Source organism: Coregonus clupeaformis, chromosome 30, assembly GCF_020615455.1.
Source record: "Coregonus clupeaformis isolate EN_2021a chromosome 30, ASM2061545v1, whole genome shotgun sequence".
NCBI classification, from domain to species: domain Eukaryota; kingdom Metazoa; phylum Chordata; class Actinopteri; order Salmoniformes; family Salmonidae; genus Coregonus; species Coregonus clupeaformis.
In genome coordinates, this window is record NC_059221.1 from 46,908,397 (window position 1) to 46,926,487 (window position 18,091).

Below are 18,091 nucleotides of genomic sequence, written 5' to 3' on the forward strand. Positions count from 1 at the left end.
TTTCATATTCATACCTCAATGAAAATGGGCATTTCACACTTGCATCGTCTTCCCTGCTGTTCCAACGTTGCTTTGACACAATGCAGTGAAGTTGCTACTTTGCGACGTTTATGTGAAATAAAATAAAATGTCTGATTCATGCTTATACATTGTATGTGTATAATACTTCTGCCTCAGGATGACATGGCTAAACATCGAATTATGCAGTCCTCAGATGTACCGTACATGCTATGCATTGCTTTTTCAACATGCCACATGATTGATGAAACGTACACATTACAAGAAAGCCTTCAGATCTGCAGATGAGTTCATTTATTTCTAAATCTTCACAGGCAATCAGATGGTATAGAACAGATCAAATACATCCTCCTCTCCCCATATCACCACCTCTTCTGGCACAGATACAAAAACATCCGCTCCAATTGACAGGATACATCTCATTCAATTACACAGTACAGCCATAGTGGATGTTTAGGCAAGATTTTGGATGTTAAAAAATGCTTACATGGTATTGGGGGCTAATCAGGTAACACCAGTGCACCTCTGAAAAAGAGACCCCAAGGGCACAGAACAGCTGTAGAAAAAAGAGATTTATTTTCCTAATAAGAACCTTATAACTTAAAACAAACACAACCACTGCAGACAATATCAGAGATGATGAGGCCTAGGTTCTCACACACAAAGAGAACAAGCCGATTCAGAAATGTGCAGAGGAGAAACGTGTCTGAAATTAATCAACACAACCAAACTATTTTCTACAAATAAAATCTGTGTGATGCGCTGATAACTGATTTCATTCAGCATTCATATAACAGTAAGGCATAACAGTGAAAAGTTGAAAGGCAACAAAAAAAACTCAGCTGAGAACATGCATAATTTACATTCGACTTACAGTATTTTCACACAACGAAACAAATAGGCATTAGTAGTCATTAAATTAAGGTCAGAACAATTTGGTTAAATAGGTTTGCCTTTCTATTGGTTTTTATTGCCTTGAGCCAAAAATATACTGTTTAGGTATCACAATCATTTGAAGACATTTTTTACAACTACCTCAGAGAACCATGATGATACACTGTATCACAGAAACTGTCTGGCTCTACAGCAGTAGTAGTTAAGTCAATAACCTCATTAGAACATAGTGGTTTTTATCTCTTGACTGAAGATCCCACAAAAGTTCAGGTCTCGAGACATCAGCTCCTCCTCAACGTTCTCCAGGGCCCATTTGTGCTCCACAATCTCCAACGCCTCCCATTCACTCTGAAAGAACATGGCAGGCATAAAAAGAAAACCCCTACTAGTACGACACCTGGCTCAAACAACCCCTTTCTATGTGCTTGATTTAAGTAAGTCCAACATCCAAAATCATTCCACAATAACTAATTGCCCCAGGATAGAACAAAACCATATCCTAATGACCTTGGATGAGAGTATGTTAGCAAGATTAGACATTAAAGCTTAATGGTTGACGGTGATCGTTCACGTACAGCTAGCTAACGCTGAGAGACTGGCACCAAGGCTGATTGTTTCTCACCTTGAAGGCCTTGTTAGGATCAGGTGGCATGGCCATGGCAGCGCCAGTCATCTGATCCTGCATGATCCTCGACTGATCGGCAGCTGGAACACAAGACCAACAGTCATTATGCAACACGAAATGGGCCCGCCGTATCGTACCTCAGTTGGGTTGCAACTGGGACAAAAACAGTAAACACAACTTTGAAATGCATTCACGAGGTGGATACAGTATCCTGTTAACAGAGTTCTAAAACGAGTAGCTCCAATAACATGTTTTCTACATTAACACCAAAGTACCAAGTCTTTCTGCGTACTTATTAAACATATACATAGAACAACAATGGCCGTGATCGGGAGTCCCATAAGGCGGCACCACAATTGGCCCAGCGTCGTCCGGGTTAGGGGAGGGTTTGACCGGGGTAGGCAGTCATTGTAAATAAGAATTTGTTCATAACTGACTTGCCTAGTTAAATAAAGGTAAAACACTATTATTATTATTTTTCATTTGGCAAAGACTTGGCGTTATCAGCTTACCATTGTCCTGTCCAAGAATGAGGCTGTACATACTCCTCAGTCCAAAAACATTGAGGAAATACCAAGAGGCTGAGCTCACCCTAGAAACAATTACAAATAAAAGAATATACTGAATCACATCCTCAACAAGATAATATACTGAATCACATCCTCAACAAGATGCCAAACAAAAACCATTGATTTCAAAGTTTAACAAACCATACAACTCTATGCAAAATGACCACTTTGAACAATTTACACAGTAAAAAAAAGAGAAAAAAACATTTCCTTGAAAAACTGCAGATGCAAAATTTGGTAACAGAATTATGGTAAAATCTCTCTCAGTTGTATTCTGTTACCAAACTTTGTATCTGCACAGTTCTTCCTGTAAATGTATTTTTGTAAAATGTTCAGTGGAATTAGTTTGAAGTAGTCCTTGTGCATAGAGTTCAGTTCTATGGTTTGTTCAACTTCAATGTTTTTTGTTTGGTATACATTTTCTGCGTAATTCCATTACCCTGGAATTGCCCAAAGTATGTTTCTATTTGTGCTTTGCTGGTGTAATTAAAAGGCTGGTTGAAACAATAGACAACTGAATGGATGGAATACTGTACCAGGATGCATCAAGAGACAGCAGTTCAATTCCACGCTGGAGCATTGGTTTGAATCTCAATGTCAGAGGAAAGGGAACCTTAGCTGTGGGAAAAAGAACTATCATTAACAGTGTTCAATACTACTTCAATACAATAGTAAGTGGCTGTGGTGTAATTATATGCCAAAAAAAGTCAGGATACTCTATATTATGTAGGCATTATTTCCTATCTAATTATTGGACCAATTTTGCAAGTTCAACGTCAAACTTGAGGCTATGCAGGGCAGTCAATGTCCCTAACAAGCTGAACTTACTGATGACAAAGCCAGAGAACGCCCAGTTGATCCATCCTCCAATCACAATCATGGGAAGCACATTGGTCAGATTTCCCTTCATCATGTCAGTCAGCATGCTGGTATCTGAAAAAGGAAGAGTTGTTGAATAATTGTGTCTAGCACAGCAGTAAAACATTTGTTTATTTTTAGTTACACCATTTTAATGCATGTCTGATAAAAATTATTTTTGTTCTCATTTATAAGAATGGAACTAAGATAGAGGCTACAACTGTCAAAGTGGGAAGAACAAAAATAGATTGACTCACCAGTCATTGGGTTTTTGGGAGTCACCTTTCTCTTGACCTTCTTGAAGAACCCAGTTTCTGCATCATTGAAATACTGCTTTCGCATGTTAAATGACTGCAAAAAAAAGACATTTATTCTCTGATACACACTAGGAATAGAACATTTCAGAATATAACAAATATGAAGCAAACCTTACTTGTTTAGGGATGTATTTTCCATTTTCTCTTAATATGCGGCTACGCAGAAGGACTTGGCTGCAAAAGTCAATTTTAAGGTTTTAGTAAGCAGACATATTTAGTCATCATAGTTACAGCAGTTTGCTTAATGTTTTCATACCATGGATAACAGTATTTCAGTCAGTTAACTCACCTGTCTGACACCTGTTCCAGATCAACTTTCTTGTCACTTTGCAGGAGTTGGGTGACATAGTGACGGATAATTCCAACGCAAAATGTAATCAATACAATTGGTAAAACCACCCATATTCGGATACTTGAATCGAGAAGCAACTCAGCCATGTTTGTAAAAATGGTTAGCCTACCTACCTACAGGACAATTCTGGGAAGGAAAAAAACAGTTGAACAAATAACGTTATCCTAACAGATGGTAAGATGCTCAGTTCACTATACAAATAGCATCCTCGTTCTAAGCTGTCATGTAAGCGTGGTTTACTATCTTTGGCTCGGATCTTTAGTTGACACGACCGCCCTAGGGAGCGTACTGTAACTTAGCTAGCTGCTAGTTAGCATGTAGCATGCTACTCCAAATAGGTTTCCTTTAATGATTAAATAAGAAAATACCGTCTCCAACCACAGATTATTGAAAGGAGTGAGTGTAACCATCCAAACAGCAACCGTATCTTTCACATACGTTAATATATTCATTGAATCATATGCTCAAATAACGTGTTTATACCTTCTTCTTTTTATGTCCGATTCTCCGACACCCAGAGAAGCAAGCACTCTTACTTATGACCTTTAAACTCCATAACGCTTTGACCCCTGACGTATTATCAAATACGGTCATTATACGGAATGATATGATATATCTTCTGGAAATAGAAAGCATCCACATTCAAATCCTCAATAGTTCATTTTAGTTCAACCAATTAATTATCAAATTTATATAGTTTCAGCCGTCGAAAAATTGTCCTTGCTATCCGGGATCCTTGGGACGTCCCTACCCCCCATTGAAGTAAAAGATTATGGATATACTGACAAGATACCTGTCTCTCCGCCCTAACAATGGGAGTCGTTGTCCACATAGTGGCATGGTGGGCAGTCTAGCTCCCGCCTATACATTCTTTGGATTGGTGGATACATCTCATTATTGTAATATTTTTTTAAATATTTGATGAGGGTTGTTGACACCAATCGCCTTTATACCATGGCATTGTTGAATACTTGTTTCTGATTGGCTTGAAGGGCATTCTAGTACGTGCATCATTTCCCTTTATAAACTGGGTGGTTTTAGCCCTGAATTCTGATTGGCTGAAAGCCATGATATATCAGACCGTATACCACGTGTATGACAAAACATTTATTTTTACTGCTCTAATTACGTTGGTAACCAGTTTATAATAGCAATAAGGCAACTTGGGGGTTTGTGATATATGGCCAATATACCACGGGCTAATGGCTGTGTCCAGGCACTCCGAGTTGTGTTGTGCATTAGAACAGCCCTAAGCCATGGTATATTAGCCATATACCACACCGCCTTGGGCCTTATTGCTTAAATAACACAGTATATCAGCACAGTAGAGTTGCATTTGAAAGCAAAAGTCGAATTGAAAACATTATTGGCACTGTTGAATTCGATTTTCATAAAAGAAAACTAGGACTGATGTTTTGGTTAGATAAACTAGTTACTAGTTGTGGTCCTCTGTAGCTCAGCTGGTAGAGCACAGCGCTTGTAACGCCAAGGTAGTGGGTTCGATCCCCGGGACCACCCATACACAAAAATGTATGCACGCATGACTGTAAGTCGCTTTGGATAAAAGCATCTGCTAAATGGCATATTATTATTAATTTGTTTGGTTACCAAGGCAACAACTGTAGCTATCTAGTAAACTTGCTAGCTACTTCAGTGGATGTTGAACACATTTCTACCGGCAAATGAACACAGTTAAATTATAGCCATGGTATAAAAGGGATAATCAACTCGGGGCTATGCATTCTCTGGGAAATAATGCAACTCTGTGGAAGGTTAGTTCAACCTCTTTCATTTTCCATCGAACATATAGCCCCTCTTTGATTATACCTTACGTATTCAATTGAGAGAGATGCTACACTACTAACCTCATGCCGTGAATGTGCATAGCCATCTCCAGACAACTCCAATAAAAAGTACATGTTTTTTTCTCAAAGTTTCCGGGATGTCACGTGTCCTACTTATATCAGTACACTCGTAATAATTTAAGCATTACGAAACCTCTATTCGATTAAATAAACCTCACGTAGCAAATAAACCATACATTTTTTTTGTTCACCAAATTCGACACTCTCGCATTGACCTCTATACAAAAACTCCTTGCTTTGTGTGCGAAAAATCTCCCCCTGCTGGAGGGAGACAGATTTTCCGCGGAGTTGGGCCTCTCGCTCGCTCTCTCTCTCTCTTCCTCTCTGTTGAAGTTGACATTTTTAATTGTTAAGGTTAGGGTTTAGGGTAGGTACGTCCCAAGGATTTTGGATAGCACTAACCGTCGAAAAACTAAAAAGTTTAGAAGAGCTACTTCCGTTTCCGGTACATGCATGGGCATGTGACCCTCTGTTCTAACATCAATACCTAGCAAGAATAAGGTTGTGACCTCGGCGATTTACCTTCAAAATAAAAGTCAAGCAATGAAGATGGTAAAAAATGATTTAGTCGAAATTCGTAACATTTTATAAGGAAATCTTAGCAGACTTTAAAAAAAATGAAAACATGAAAAAAAGCGAAAGGCCTTTATAGCACAAATAATATTATAGCATTGACATTATTGTTAACACCATTACAAGTAATGATTACTAGATAGTTATCATAGTAACAATGGTAATACAAATAACAACACATTATTTATAATGCTACTATTAATAATAAATAATAGTAATAACAATATTAATAATATTGTTAATTAGCCCATTGTATTGCACGATGTTCAGTACGTTTTTCATATTGGACATTCACATTGCACCGTACATAATTCCCTGTATGTTGTGTCAAAGTAAAAGGGGGTCTGTTCTACCCAACAGCACTTTTAGTTTCCAAATCCACAGAGTTTACACCTAGAGGAGTGTCATTGGACATTTTGCGTTCCTTAAAGAGTGTGTCGTATCGGGTGAATGGTGGCAATTATTGCTGTCAACAAAGAGTCCGCTTATGCTGCACAATGATTAGAGGCTTTTATTAATATCACAAGGTTACAGCATAAGTTACAGACCCGCGGTGTCTGGAGAACGGCGTCCCAGATTGCAATGGCCGTTCTGCCTTCTCCTTCGTTTTTTCCCCCTACTTATAAACAATGCAAAAAGATGCTCCCTCTTCTGGCCAATCACCAGTCTCCCCTGTCTACAACACACTTACTGTCTGTTGTATGTGACGTTACACTAAAACATTCCCTCTTGATACTAAAATCAACATTCTTTCAGTTCCACTTAAAAACATTTAACAACGTCATAATCTCAATACACGACATATCCCCCCTTCGAGACGAACAGTCTCGAAAACAAACAGAATAGGATTATGACATAAACCCGAGTCCTTCTTGCTACCCCCTTTAATTTCAAAAAAGTTGTTGTCGGTGTCATACTTCCTACATTTGCTATTGCCATCGTATCATTAATCCCTTCCAAAGTTACCAATAAAGTAGTTGATTTAGTTGATGTATCAACCTTAATTACTTCTAGTGCGAAAGTTCCCGTTATCCTCTGTGTATTATCTACTGTTGGAGTGGCTACTGTAATCTACTCCTCCTGAACTCCCTCAATGACTGTGGAGGCTACAACAGACCTCAACTCTTCCATTATAAGCGTTACTTTATGAATTACATAGCCTTTTAACCAATAATTCTTAACCGGAACAAATTCTAATGCTTGCACTAGATAAGTATACTTCTTCTCCATAATTATCTCTCCATGTGGGAGGAACGTCCCCATCCTAACCCTAATAAGTATTTTTTCCCTTAAAATTGGTGCTGGAGCTATTGGTTCCCTTATAATCAAATGCGATATATTTATGGCTTTAATAACTATCAATGTTGAAAGAGTTAAATTGCTTCTCACTGTTGTTTTAATAGACTGAAGTGTTAATGTCCTTAGTTACTTCATCCATTTTCCAAAGATTTGAAGTCTTTGCTTGTACTTCCATCTATCACCACTAGTGTCACTTTTTCCCAACTCTCAGTCCTATCTCTAATCCCTAACTTTCAAACTTTTGATTATAAAAAATACACCTACAATTACCTTGATCTTCCTACTCTAAAGTGTCCTTCACCATTGTTCTCTCTCTTACTACTAACTTTGAAACTTAGCTTACTGTCTTAGAGTTCCTTCAACCTAGTTCTCCTAACTTATTTTAATCTAATCTTTTCTCCTAACCTTTAAAAACCTTTTCCACTGATTTATTCACAAAATCCCTTTACCACCAAATTTTTAGAATATGTGATTGGGAAAGTCCCCACCTGCTTCTGACTTCTTTACACACAGACTTGGCAAACGACTAAACACCTTTTAGCCTAGCCTGAAATCTCTTGGTGTAAGAATGTAACCCAGAATAACAGTCACCCCTTTTAACTTTATTTTTCAGACAGATTGTCTAATAGGCAGTCTAATATATTATCATCCTTCCTATGATATTATCTTTTGAAGCAAATATGATTCCCAAAAACCCTACTTTTATATCTTCTACCAGACAGTCGTCTAGTGTACATCTTATTGTACAATTCAATTTAAACAATGCATCTCTTCCCAACACTGCAATAGGTATATGTTATAATATTAGTATGTCTATTTTAATTTCTCTTTGAGTTCTTATAGCATAGCTCAGTTGGTTCCCTAAGAGTAATTAGCTGTTTTACTACCTCAAATCCCTATCCTAATTAGTTAATTTTACATAGTGAGATGTTTAACCTCTTTAGGCTGAACACAGATAAGTTTTTCCACTATTCACTATCACTTCTCATAGTCCTCTGTTTTACTTCAATTGTTAGCTATTTTCTCTTCTTCTCTAATCGGTGCTATCAGCTGACACCCCCCTTCGTATCTTCTAGGCACTAACAGGTGATCTCGACTGCCCCTGTATCTTCCTTAAAAATGTTCTCTGTTGTTTCCTCCTGACTTGTTGCACTCACAGGTAAAGTAACCAATCTGTCCACAATTATAACAGTCTTCTGAAAGTTGCTGGAAGTGTAGCTGAAATCTTCCTCCTCCTTCTAAGCCTTCTCGTCCTCTTCCTCTCCAATTCTGTGTCTGTCCAGAAACTGGCTGTGGATATGGAACACCTGGTACCCCCTTGGCTGGTACAATTGCATTTGATATTGTTCAGTTGAAGCTGTAACAGTGATTGTTGATTTGGTTCACTCTGATTCTTCATAACCAAAGCTTCTCTTCTCCACCAGTTGTATGATTGAGTTTTCTGAGAGTTTCTTCGTCCTGTTCTTTGTTGTTGACATATCAGGATTCTTCAACAGCTTATATTCTAAGTTCTGTCCTCGAAATATCATCTTCCATCATCTTCTTACTTTTCTTCTGTGCCAGTCCTTGTAGGATAAACTCCTTTTGAATACACAGCACCTTTAGTCTCCTCTTTATCGCTGTCTTCATCTGAACTCGAACCTCATTCTTCTCTTAGTTTCCAGACATCTCGGTTTTTCTTCCTTCTGGAGTTTTGGATTCATCTTCATTGTCGTTTCTGCTTGTCCTCTATCTATTATTCACCTTCATCTCTGATGCAACAATCACCCTCCTGGATGATCACTGGAAGCTGAGGATAAACATCCCTAAGCTCTACTTCCCTTAGCCTTATCTCTATAGCTTTGTTTATCTTATCGCTGGAATCTTTTATCAGTTTTTGTTTGAGAATGAAGGGCAACATTTGTTTCATTTGCCGGATAACCTCGCAATACTTTAGTTAAAGGGTTACTATTTTGTACTATATCAATCGGTGTAATGACTTTTATAGCCTTGATGTCGTTTTCCCCATTGTAACAACCCTTTTATATTCCTTTATCGTGAATTATTTTATTTTAGACTATATAGCCTATGGCTTCCCCCCTCTAATTATTAATATAAACCTTTTTTTTATTTTTTATAAATCAATTAAAAATCATGAATAATTAAAACCAATTTTTATTCCTATATCCTATGCCACCAATTTATCAATTAGTGGTGGCTATCTTACCACAACCCATCAAATGCAAGTAAATGTAAGTTAGTCAACTTCAAAGCAATCCCAAAAACAAAGCCTGTAACCCCTTGCTCTATAACCCCTTGCTCTATAAGCACCTAATTATCTTAAATTTACAGAATAATGTCAGTCCTTGATTCCCAACACATCTGTAATTAACCCAAGTGATGCACATAGCCTCCAAAATGCAATTTTTAATGAAATAGTATTTGCCAAGCCTATGTGAAATTGTCATAACATCAAATATTTTGTAACCAGACCAGTCTCAAACCCTTTTTTGACTTGATCCTCTGCCGCGTCACGTGATGTCACGTCAGCACTTCCTGTATCTCCTCTCTCCTCTCGCTTATCGTTCCTCTCATATGACAAAAGAACAGAGACACAGGAAAAGATTTTAGTAGTTAATGCAATCACTGAGTTATTTCAAGCATATTCAATATTCCCCCACTCATATTCGCTCTAAGACTTAATTTAATTCATTACGTATTTTATTTTAATCCGTCATTTAACTCAGGACTAAATAGATCGCTCAAAAACATTTTTATTTTATTTTAATCCGTCATTTAATTTAATTCATTACGTCAACATATACCTAATTTATAAATTCACTACATCTCAACAAATAGTTTCATGTTCAAACACCAGCCGCTTTAAAACTATAAGATTCGTGTTAAAATCTCTCTTTGTCTGTGTGTTTCTCTGTCTCCCTGCAGCCCCCAACAGAAATATGACCCATTAGCAAAAACGTGTTGTAGTTTAGTACCGTAAACCAAAACGTGTCCTAATCTCGTGCCATAAACTCCCCCTTTCTGTAGTGTAGTGTCGCAAAATTACACGCATGCGCATACATTCTAAAATACTTTTTCACCGTGGAAGGGAGATTCTTAGACCTCTCCCCAACCCAAATAGACGGTTAACAGTCCTGCTGTATTTCCGTTTCCCCTCATAGTCAAACAACATTTAACAGTGCTCACAAAACATAGAACCGAAATTCCACCCACATACAAACAAATTTAAGAGGCTTTAATCCATCGCAATGGCCCTCTAAGGACACGTTAGCATGTAGCACGCAACACAATTAGCATTAGCCGCTATGTATAATGTGGCATGACCCACACTCCAGCATTTAGCATTAACATTAGCCTTAGCCTTTAGCTAACTGCGGCCTACCACACAAATAAACATCCTGCACTGCCCATTTTCTTTTTAACATTTCTCTACCATTTTGTGCTACCGTGGATTAATGACCATTTCACCGAGAAATTAGACCCAATCAAACCCCCCGTCGGACGAAAGTCAAACCATAATCACAATCAGATAAACCCCATCAAACCGAGTTTTTAAAACCCACCGACTGCACATTCTATCGTGCAAGCGGATTTGTCGGTTTTTAATTGTACACCTTCAATACTTAATTCCTACCGTTTTATGCTCTAAACTTCCAATTACCTGCCGTTTACCCATGGAATATATTATAACAGACTCTAGTCGACCGCAATAACGCCACACGAGGCACGGTCGTATGGTACACCCCTCCAGTGTACACAAGCAGGATCCAATCTAACAAGCTCCAAAGCGGTAAGAAAAACTCACCCTTGTCTGGCCATGGCTTCAAAGCGAGTTAGCCCGGCGGCTGAATGAAACAAAGGAGAGGTGCAGACCAGCCCCACGTTGGGCGCCATTTGTCGTATCGGGTGAATGGTGGCAATTATTGCTGTCAACAAAGAGTCCGCTTATGCTGCACAATGATTAGAGGCTTTTATTAATATCACAAGGTTACAGTATAAGTTACAGACCCGCGGTGTCTGGAGAACGGCGTCCCAGATTGCAATGGCCGTTCTGCCTTCTCCTTCGTTTTTTCCCCCTACTTATAAACAATGCAAAAAGATGCTCCCTCTTCTGGCCAATCACCAGTCTCCCCTGTCTACAACACACTTCCTGTCTGTTGTATGTGACGTTACACTAAAACATTCCCTCTTGATACTAAAATCAACATTCTTTCAGTTCCACTTAAAAACATTTAACAACGTCATAATCTCAATACACGACAAGTGGCCAATCACCTTAAATGTAATAGTTTTTTCATATTGGACATACATATAGAGAGAAATAGTAATGGCGTCTTTTTGTAGGCCCAAAGCCTATGGGGGAAATTAAGGACATTTTTGTAGGGTTTTTGGATAAACGCCGAAAATAAGGTATGTGGCAAACACAGGCTTAGGAGATCTTATACGTTTTGTTCTATGAGATAATCTTCATCAGCTAACGTCACTTTCTGTGAATTATGAAGAATTTGTCATTTTTAAAAAAGCACATAAAGGCTTCATACTTCATGAAGGTCATGTTGACTGACTGCTATTATCTTATAGAACAAAACGTATAAGATCTCCTAAGCATGAGTTAACCTCAGACCTTATTTTCAGTGTTTATTCCAAAACCCTATTATTTCCCCGTTCATTTTTCCCATAGGGATGGCTGAAAGAAGCAGAGGTAACTCATTTCCGGATTTTAGGACTACAAACTGGCGAGCTCTATTGCACCGTACACAATTTTCTGTACGTTGTGTCGCAGTAAAAGGGGGGTCCCGGGTCCATTCTACGCAGGAGCACTTCTAGTTTCCAAATCCACAGAGTTTACACCCAGAGAAGCGTCGCTGCTCATTTTGCGGCCCTTAAAGAGTACCTATCAGCTGAAATGCAGTACGTTTTTCATATTGAACATACATATTGCACCATACACAATTATCTGTACATACAGATGAGTTTGAACAAAAAGATAGGTCATAGTAAGTGTTGCTGGACTTTTACTGTAGTCAAACAGCTTAATGTGGGGTGCCTGGACACTGTACGGTACAAATATAGCACTTTACAGGAAAAATTATCGATTGTGTGGCCATAAAACCAGGATCCAGTCTACATCCTAGAGTCCGTAGATTATAAAATAGATGAGTTTGAACAAAAAGCTAGGTCATAGGACGTGTTGCTAGACTTTTACTGCGGTCAAATAGGTTTGCATGGGGCCACTATATGGTACAAATATAGCACTTTACAGGAAAAACTATTGATTGTTTTTGTCCATAAAACCCAGATCCAGACTGCACTTTTGTACTGTAGCTTTAACTCTCTGCCCACTGATTAATTTAGGACTACATTTTATTTACAAAACATTAAAATAACTATTTTAGCTTGTTTGCTTCCTGTGTGAAATAAAATGCCATTCTATACCAGACTTTCACTATTGGCTTGCCCTATAATGAAGTTGACAAATTCCGACTATTAGCATGTGACTAGGTGAGAAGCTAACTGCTTAAGAGAAACAATGGAAATAATGTGATCAGTAGATGGAGTGTTAACTGACTGGCATACAGTGCCTTCAGAAAGTATTCACACCCCTTGACTTTTTCCACATTTTGGTGTGTTACAGCCTAAATTTAAAATTGATTAAATTGAGATGTTTTATCACTGGCCTACACACAATACCCCATAATGTCAAAGTGGAATTATGCTTTTCGAAATGTATACAAATTAATTAAAAATGAAAAGCTGAAATGTCTTGAGTCAATATGTATTCAACCCCTTTGTTATGGCAAGCCTAAATAAGTTCAGGAGTAAAAACATATTATATGACTTATTATATGACTTGATAAGCTAATTTTTACTCCTGAACTTATTTAGGCTTGCCATAGCATTCATATTATTGCACACATGGACTCACTATGTGTGCAATAATAGTGTTTAACATGATTTTTGAATGACGAGCTGGTAGAGCACGGCGCTTGTAATGCCAAGGTAGTGGGTTCGATCTCCGGGACCACCCATACACAAAAATGTATGCACGCATGACTCTAAGTCACTTTGGATAAAAGCGTCTGCTAAATGGCATATTATTATTATTATTATTATTATCTCTGTACCCCACACATACAATTATCTGTAAGGTCCCTCAGTCGAGAAGAGGATTTCAAACACAGATTCAACCACAAAGTCCAGGAAGATTTTCCAATGCCTCGCAAAGAAGGGCACCTATTAGTAGATAGAACAAAAAACAGACATTGAATATCCCTTTGAGCATGGTGAAGTTATGAATTACACTTTGGATGGTGTATCAATACACCCAGTCACTACAAAGATACAGGCGTCCTTCCTAACTCAGTTGCCGGAGCGGAAGGAAACTGCTCAGGGATTTCACCATGAGGCTAATGGTGACTTTAAAACAGTCACAGAGTTTAATGGCTGTGGTAGGAGAAAACTGAGGATGGATCAACAACATTGTGGTTACTCCACAATACTAACCTAATTGACAGAGTGAAAAGAAGGAAGCCTGTACAATAAAAAATATTCAAAAACATGCATCCTATTTGCAACAAAAAATACCGCAACTTTCTGTCCTGAATACAGTTTTATGTTTGGGGCAAATCCAATAAAACACATTACTGAGTACCACTCTCCATCTTTTCAATTATAGTGGTGTCTGCATCATGTTATGGGTATGCTTGTAATCATTAAGGACTGGGGAGTTTTTCAGGATAAAAAATAAACTGAATGGAGCTAAACACAGGCAAAATCCTAGAGGAAACCTGGTTCAGTCTGCTTTCCACCAGACACTGGGAGATGAATTTACCTTTCAGCAGGACAATAACCTAAAACACAAGGCCAAAATAACTATTTGGAGTTGCTTACCAAGAAGACAGTGAATGTTCCTGAGTGGCTGAGTTACAGTTTTGACTTAAATCTGCTTGAAAATCTATGACAAGATCTGAAAATAGTTTCTAGGAATGATCAACAACCAATTTGACAGAGCTTGAAGAATTTTGAAAAGAATATTGAGCAAATGTTGCACAGTCCAGGTGTAGAAAGCTCTTAGAGACTTACCCTGAAAGACTCATAGCTGTAATCGCTGCCAAATTTGATTCTAACATGTATTGACTCAGGGGGTTGAATACTTATCAAGATATATTAGTGTTTATTTTATTTTTATTATTTTATTACAATTGTTAGAATTTTTCTTCCACTTTGACATTACAGAGTATTTGTGTCACTCGTTGACAAAAAAATGACAATTAAATCCATTGTAATCCCACTTTGTAACACAACAAAATGTGGAAAAGAAGTCAAGGGGTGTGAATACTTTCTGAAGCCATAATCTACATTATCCTAATGATGAGAAGGCTGCAGGCTTTACACATTTTAGGTGCCAAAACGTGCATCAGGTCAAGTGTTTTGGCTAGACAAATAAAATATATTTTTTGAGGCATTATCCTAGTAAGATCATGTTGCTACAAGTTAGTAGCACCCTAATGATTGCATAGATTTTTTTATTTAAATGATGTGGAAACAATGTTGACTCAACCAGTTTGTGCCAGGACAGCGGAGTCACTGACCACCTTCCGGAGACACTTGAAACCCTACCTCTTTAAGAAATACCTGGAATAGTATAAAAGTAATCCTTCTACCCCCCCAATAAAAAAAGTAAAAAATGGTTGTCCCACTGGCTATCATAAATTGAATGCACCAATTTGCATGTCGCTCTGGATAAGAACGTCTGCTAAATGACGTAAATGTTAATGTGCCCAGTGGACTGACTCTACCCATGAGATGAAGAGGATCTTGCATATAATTTGAAACTTCTGTTATACTGTTGATGATCAATTTCACAAAAAGTATTTGATTAATTAACTTCACTGTGATATTTGTTATGAATAAAGTATGCTTTTTTGACCAAATTGCATCTCTCTTGACTTTTTGAATAAACATATTGTTTGTCTGTAGAATGAAAAAAAAAACTGTGGATTTGGAAACTAGAAGTGCTCCTGAGTAGAATGGACCCCCTTTTACTGCGACACAACGTACAGAAAATGGTGTACGGTGCAATATGTATGTCCAATATGAAAACCAGATTGGATTTAGGCTGATAGTGGTTAAGAGCGTTGTGCCAGTAACTGAAAGGTCGCTGGTTCTAATCCCTGAGCCGACTAGGTGAAAAATCTGTCGATGTGCCCTTGAGCAAGGCACTTAACCCTAATTGCTCCTGTAAGTCGCTCTGGATAAGAGCGTCTGCTAAATAAAAAAAATAACAATAATAAAAAAAAAGGGCCGCAGAATGAGCAGTGAAGCTCCTCTTGGTGTAAACTCTGTGGATTTGGAAACTACAAGTGCTCCTGAGTAGAATGGACCCATTTTTACTGCGACACAAAAATCACATATCTCATAGAAATACTTCAAATTATTCTTTGTATGATAACTTGCACAAAATATATCGATAATTGTGCACATTTTCCATAATTTTCACCCAAATTATTAATTTACAAAGCATACAGGACAGTACTCTTATTCTGAAGGTTTCCTAAAAAAAAAAAAAAATCCGTACTTCCGTGACCCGGAAGTACTTAGTTACTTTTACCCGCTTCATAGCGGTTACATGAGATGGCTGCAGTTGTTTGTGCTGTTGTGATAGGTAAGCCAAAGCTACAACTAAATGATGGACTATGATGTTATTAAACATAGAGAGTCAGCTAGCTGACAATAATAAGGCAAATGCAGAGATTTAACTACATCATATGGGTAACTTTGGAACATTTTGTTTTCAAGGTTCCGAATCAAGTTGCCTCGACTCCCGAGTACGAAAGACCATCAACAACTGATTGATTTCACGACTCTCACAATGACACCTGCTGGAAAGACCAGCATTGACGAAAAGGTCTTGCAGTATGAAACGTTTATTAGCGATGTGTTGAAACGAGATTTGGAGTAAGTAGTCTATTTTCCTTAGACTAGTGTCATTTTATTCGCTAACTCAGATGTGTGCAACATTTTCGGGCACGTGCACAAATTTGTTTTTTATGTTCTGACAGGAGGGTATTGGAGCAAAGAGATGGAGTGTATGAAAAAATGGCTCAATATCTACAACTGAAAAATACCATTGAAAGCCTAAAGGTATAGCTTACCACCATTGCACCCACTTACATTTGATATCTATTGCCAACACCATGATGAATAGATGTGACCATCAAACAGTGGGCCAACAACATTTCTACATTTCTCTAGACTGTATATTAATGTAGCTATGTTGTGTCATATAAATATTGTATAACATAAATGTTGTATAATATAAATATGTTGGGTGTTGTTTTGTTGTGCTTTTCCCGTTATTGAGAATATTTAAATTTTTGTCATTTAGCAGAGCGACTTACAGTAGTGAGCGCATACATTTGTTCGTACTAACAAATTGTCTTCATAGGAATCAGAGACGAGGGGACTCAAAACAGAGATAGATCTTGGCTGTAATTTCTACGTCCAAGCACATGTGTAAGTGATTAGGTATATTGAAAATTGTCCATATTACTTTTTTTTTTTATTGTGATTGATTGAGGCCTTGACTGTCTGAGTTGTTTTGTTTCAGGGAAGACTCGTCAAAAATCTTTGTTGCTGTTGGATATGGCTTTTTCGTCGAGTTAACACACTCAGAAGCTCTGAAGTTCATTGAGAAAAAGACAAATCAGCTTACAACGTGAGTAGCACCAGCAATACCCATTCAAACACACACACAGAAGTAATTAGTACAGTATCTTGTAAACATCTGTCAAACTGATTGGCCACCAGAGGGCACACGTGTTTTGTTATTACAGTACTATGAAACAGCATTGTATTTAGGCCCATGTTTCAAGCTCTCAACTTGGATAAACCTTATAAATTAATGAATCCTTATAAATTATATTTCCTTTTACAGACACACTGAAGTGTTGACCAAAGATTCAGCTAAAATCAAAGCCAACATTCGCATGGTGTTGGAGGTGAGTGAGCATGTGAATGATTTAAAGTATGGTATTCTAGCTCTCACAATAGTATTTACTACTTGCAAACTATTATGATGGTATTATGAGCATGGTACAATATTACACAATGTGGGAAATATTTCACAACAAAATGTAATGGCAGATAAAAAAAAAAAAAGATGTAAATGTTTTTCTAACTAACAGGGATTAAGAGAGCTTCAAGGTCTTACGGATGTTCCTGAGAAAAGGAGGAGAGACGCTCTCTAGCTGCAGTAGTTCTGGTCTGCTCTGACCTTTAGTTATCCGTTTTCTATCACATTCATAATAGTGATAAGGCTGTATTATTTCCATTGCTCTTTGGTTTATTTATTCAATGGAAATGGTGTAAAACAAACCTTTGATACAAACTTGGCACCTGAACAGGTTGTGCTGTTTAGAAGTTGCTGTAAAACTGTAATTCTGCGGCAAATAAAATGGGAAATGCGTTTTTAAAACTGTTAACCCAGTTTCAGTGGCTTGCTTATGTTTGATGCATTTTTTTTGGCATTGTATTACGAGATCAAGGAAACCTTATGTTGACAAATGATATTCCTACAACTCTTTCCAATAATATCTCAAATATATCCTAAATATATTCACATTTTTGGTATCCTGACCTCTCTTATCAATGCCTGAAGTCATCATCAATAACTAAATTAAATATTGAAGAAAATAAATTTTGCAAACGCGGATGAACAT

The 18,091-nt window shown here is 37.6% G+C and overlaps 2 protein-coding genes across 2 annotated transcripts; one reads left to right on the plus strand and one right to left on the minus strand.

Annotated features, from left to right (window-relative positions):
- Positions 1 to 289: 289 nt before the first annotated feature.
- On the minus strand, positions 290 to 4,396 carry zgc:86609 (ER membrane protein complex subunit 3-like). The gene is made up of 9 exons (XM_041857076.2): positions 4,117 to 4,396; positions 3,571 to 3,759; positions 3,398 to 3,455; positions 3,222 to 3,315; positions 2,935 to 3,039; positions 2,643 to 2,724; positions 2,050 to 2,129; positions 1,535 to 1,617; positions 290 to 1,260 (listed from the first exon to the last, which is right to left on the minus strand). Exons 2-9 carry the CDS (start codon positions 3,717 to 3,719, stop codon positions 1,132 to 1,134), a joined length of 780 nt encoding a protein of 259 aa, XP_041713010.1. The 5' UTR covers positions 3,720 to 3,759; positions 4,117 to 4,396; the 3' UTR covers positions 290 to 1,131.
- An 11,570-nt stretch (positions 4,397 to 15,966) lies between these two features.
- On the plus strand, positions 15,967 to 17,854 carry uxt (ubiquitously-expressed, prefoldin-like chaperone). Its single transcript, XM_041858033.1, has 7 exons — positions 15,967 to 16,035; positions 16,170 to 16,328; positions 16,433 to 16,514; positions 16,819 to 16,886; positions 16,981 to 17,088; positions 17,308 to 17,371; positions 17,558 to 17,854. The coding sequence occupies exons 2-7, from the start codon at positions 16,243 to 16,245 to the stop codon at positions 17,618 to 17,620; spliced, it is 471 nt and encodes a 156-aa protein (XP_041713967.1). The 5' UTR covers positions 15,967 to 16,035; positions 16,170 to 16,242; the 3' UTR covers positions 17,621 to 17,854.
- The last annotated feature ends 237 nt before the right edge of the window (positions 17,855 to 18,091 follow it).

Excerpts from the sequence above, each read along its gene's own strand:
- zgc:86609 (XM_041857076.2), bottom strand. The coding sequence starts at position 3,719 with ATGGCTGAGTTGCTTCTCGATTCAAGTATCCGAATATGGGTGGTTTTA. Across the intron at positions 3,456-3,570 it reads CTGGAACAGGTGTCAGACAG|CCAAGTCCTTCTGCGTAGCC; the intron begins GTGAGTTAACTG and ends TGACTTTTGCAG. Across the intron at positions 3,316-3,397 it reads GAAAATACATCCCTAAACAA|TCATTTAACATGCGAAAGCA; the intron begins GTAAGGTTTGCT and ends TTTTTTTTGCAG.
- uxt (XM_041858033.1), top strand. The coding sequence starts at position 16,243 with ATGACACCTGCTGGAAAGACCAGCATTGACGAAAAGGTCTTGCAGTAT. Across the intron at positions 16,329-16,432 it reads GTGTTGAAACGAGATTTGGA|GAGGGTATTGGAGCAAAGAG; the intron begins GTAAGTAGTCTA and ends ATGTTCTGACAG. Across the intron at positions 17,372-17,557 it reads ACATTCGCATGGTGTTGGAG|GGATTAAGAGAGCTTCAAGG; the intron begins GTGAGTGAGCAT and ends TCTAACTAACAG.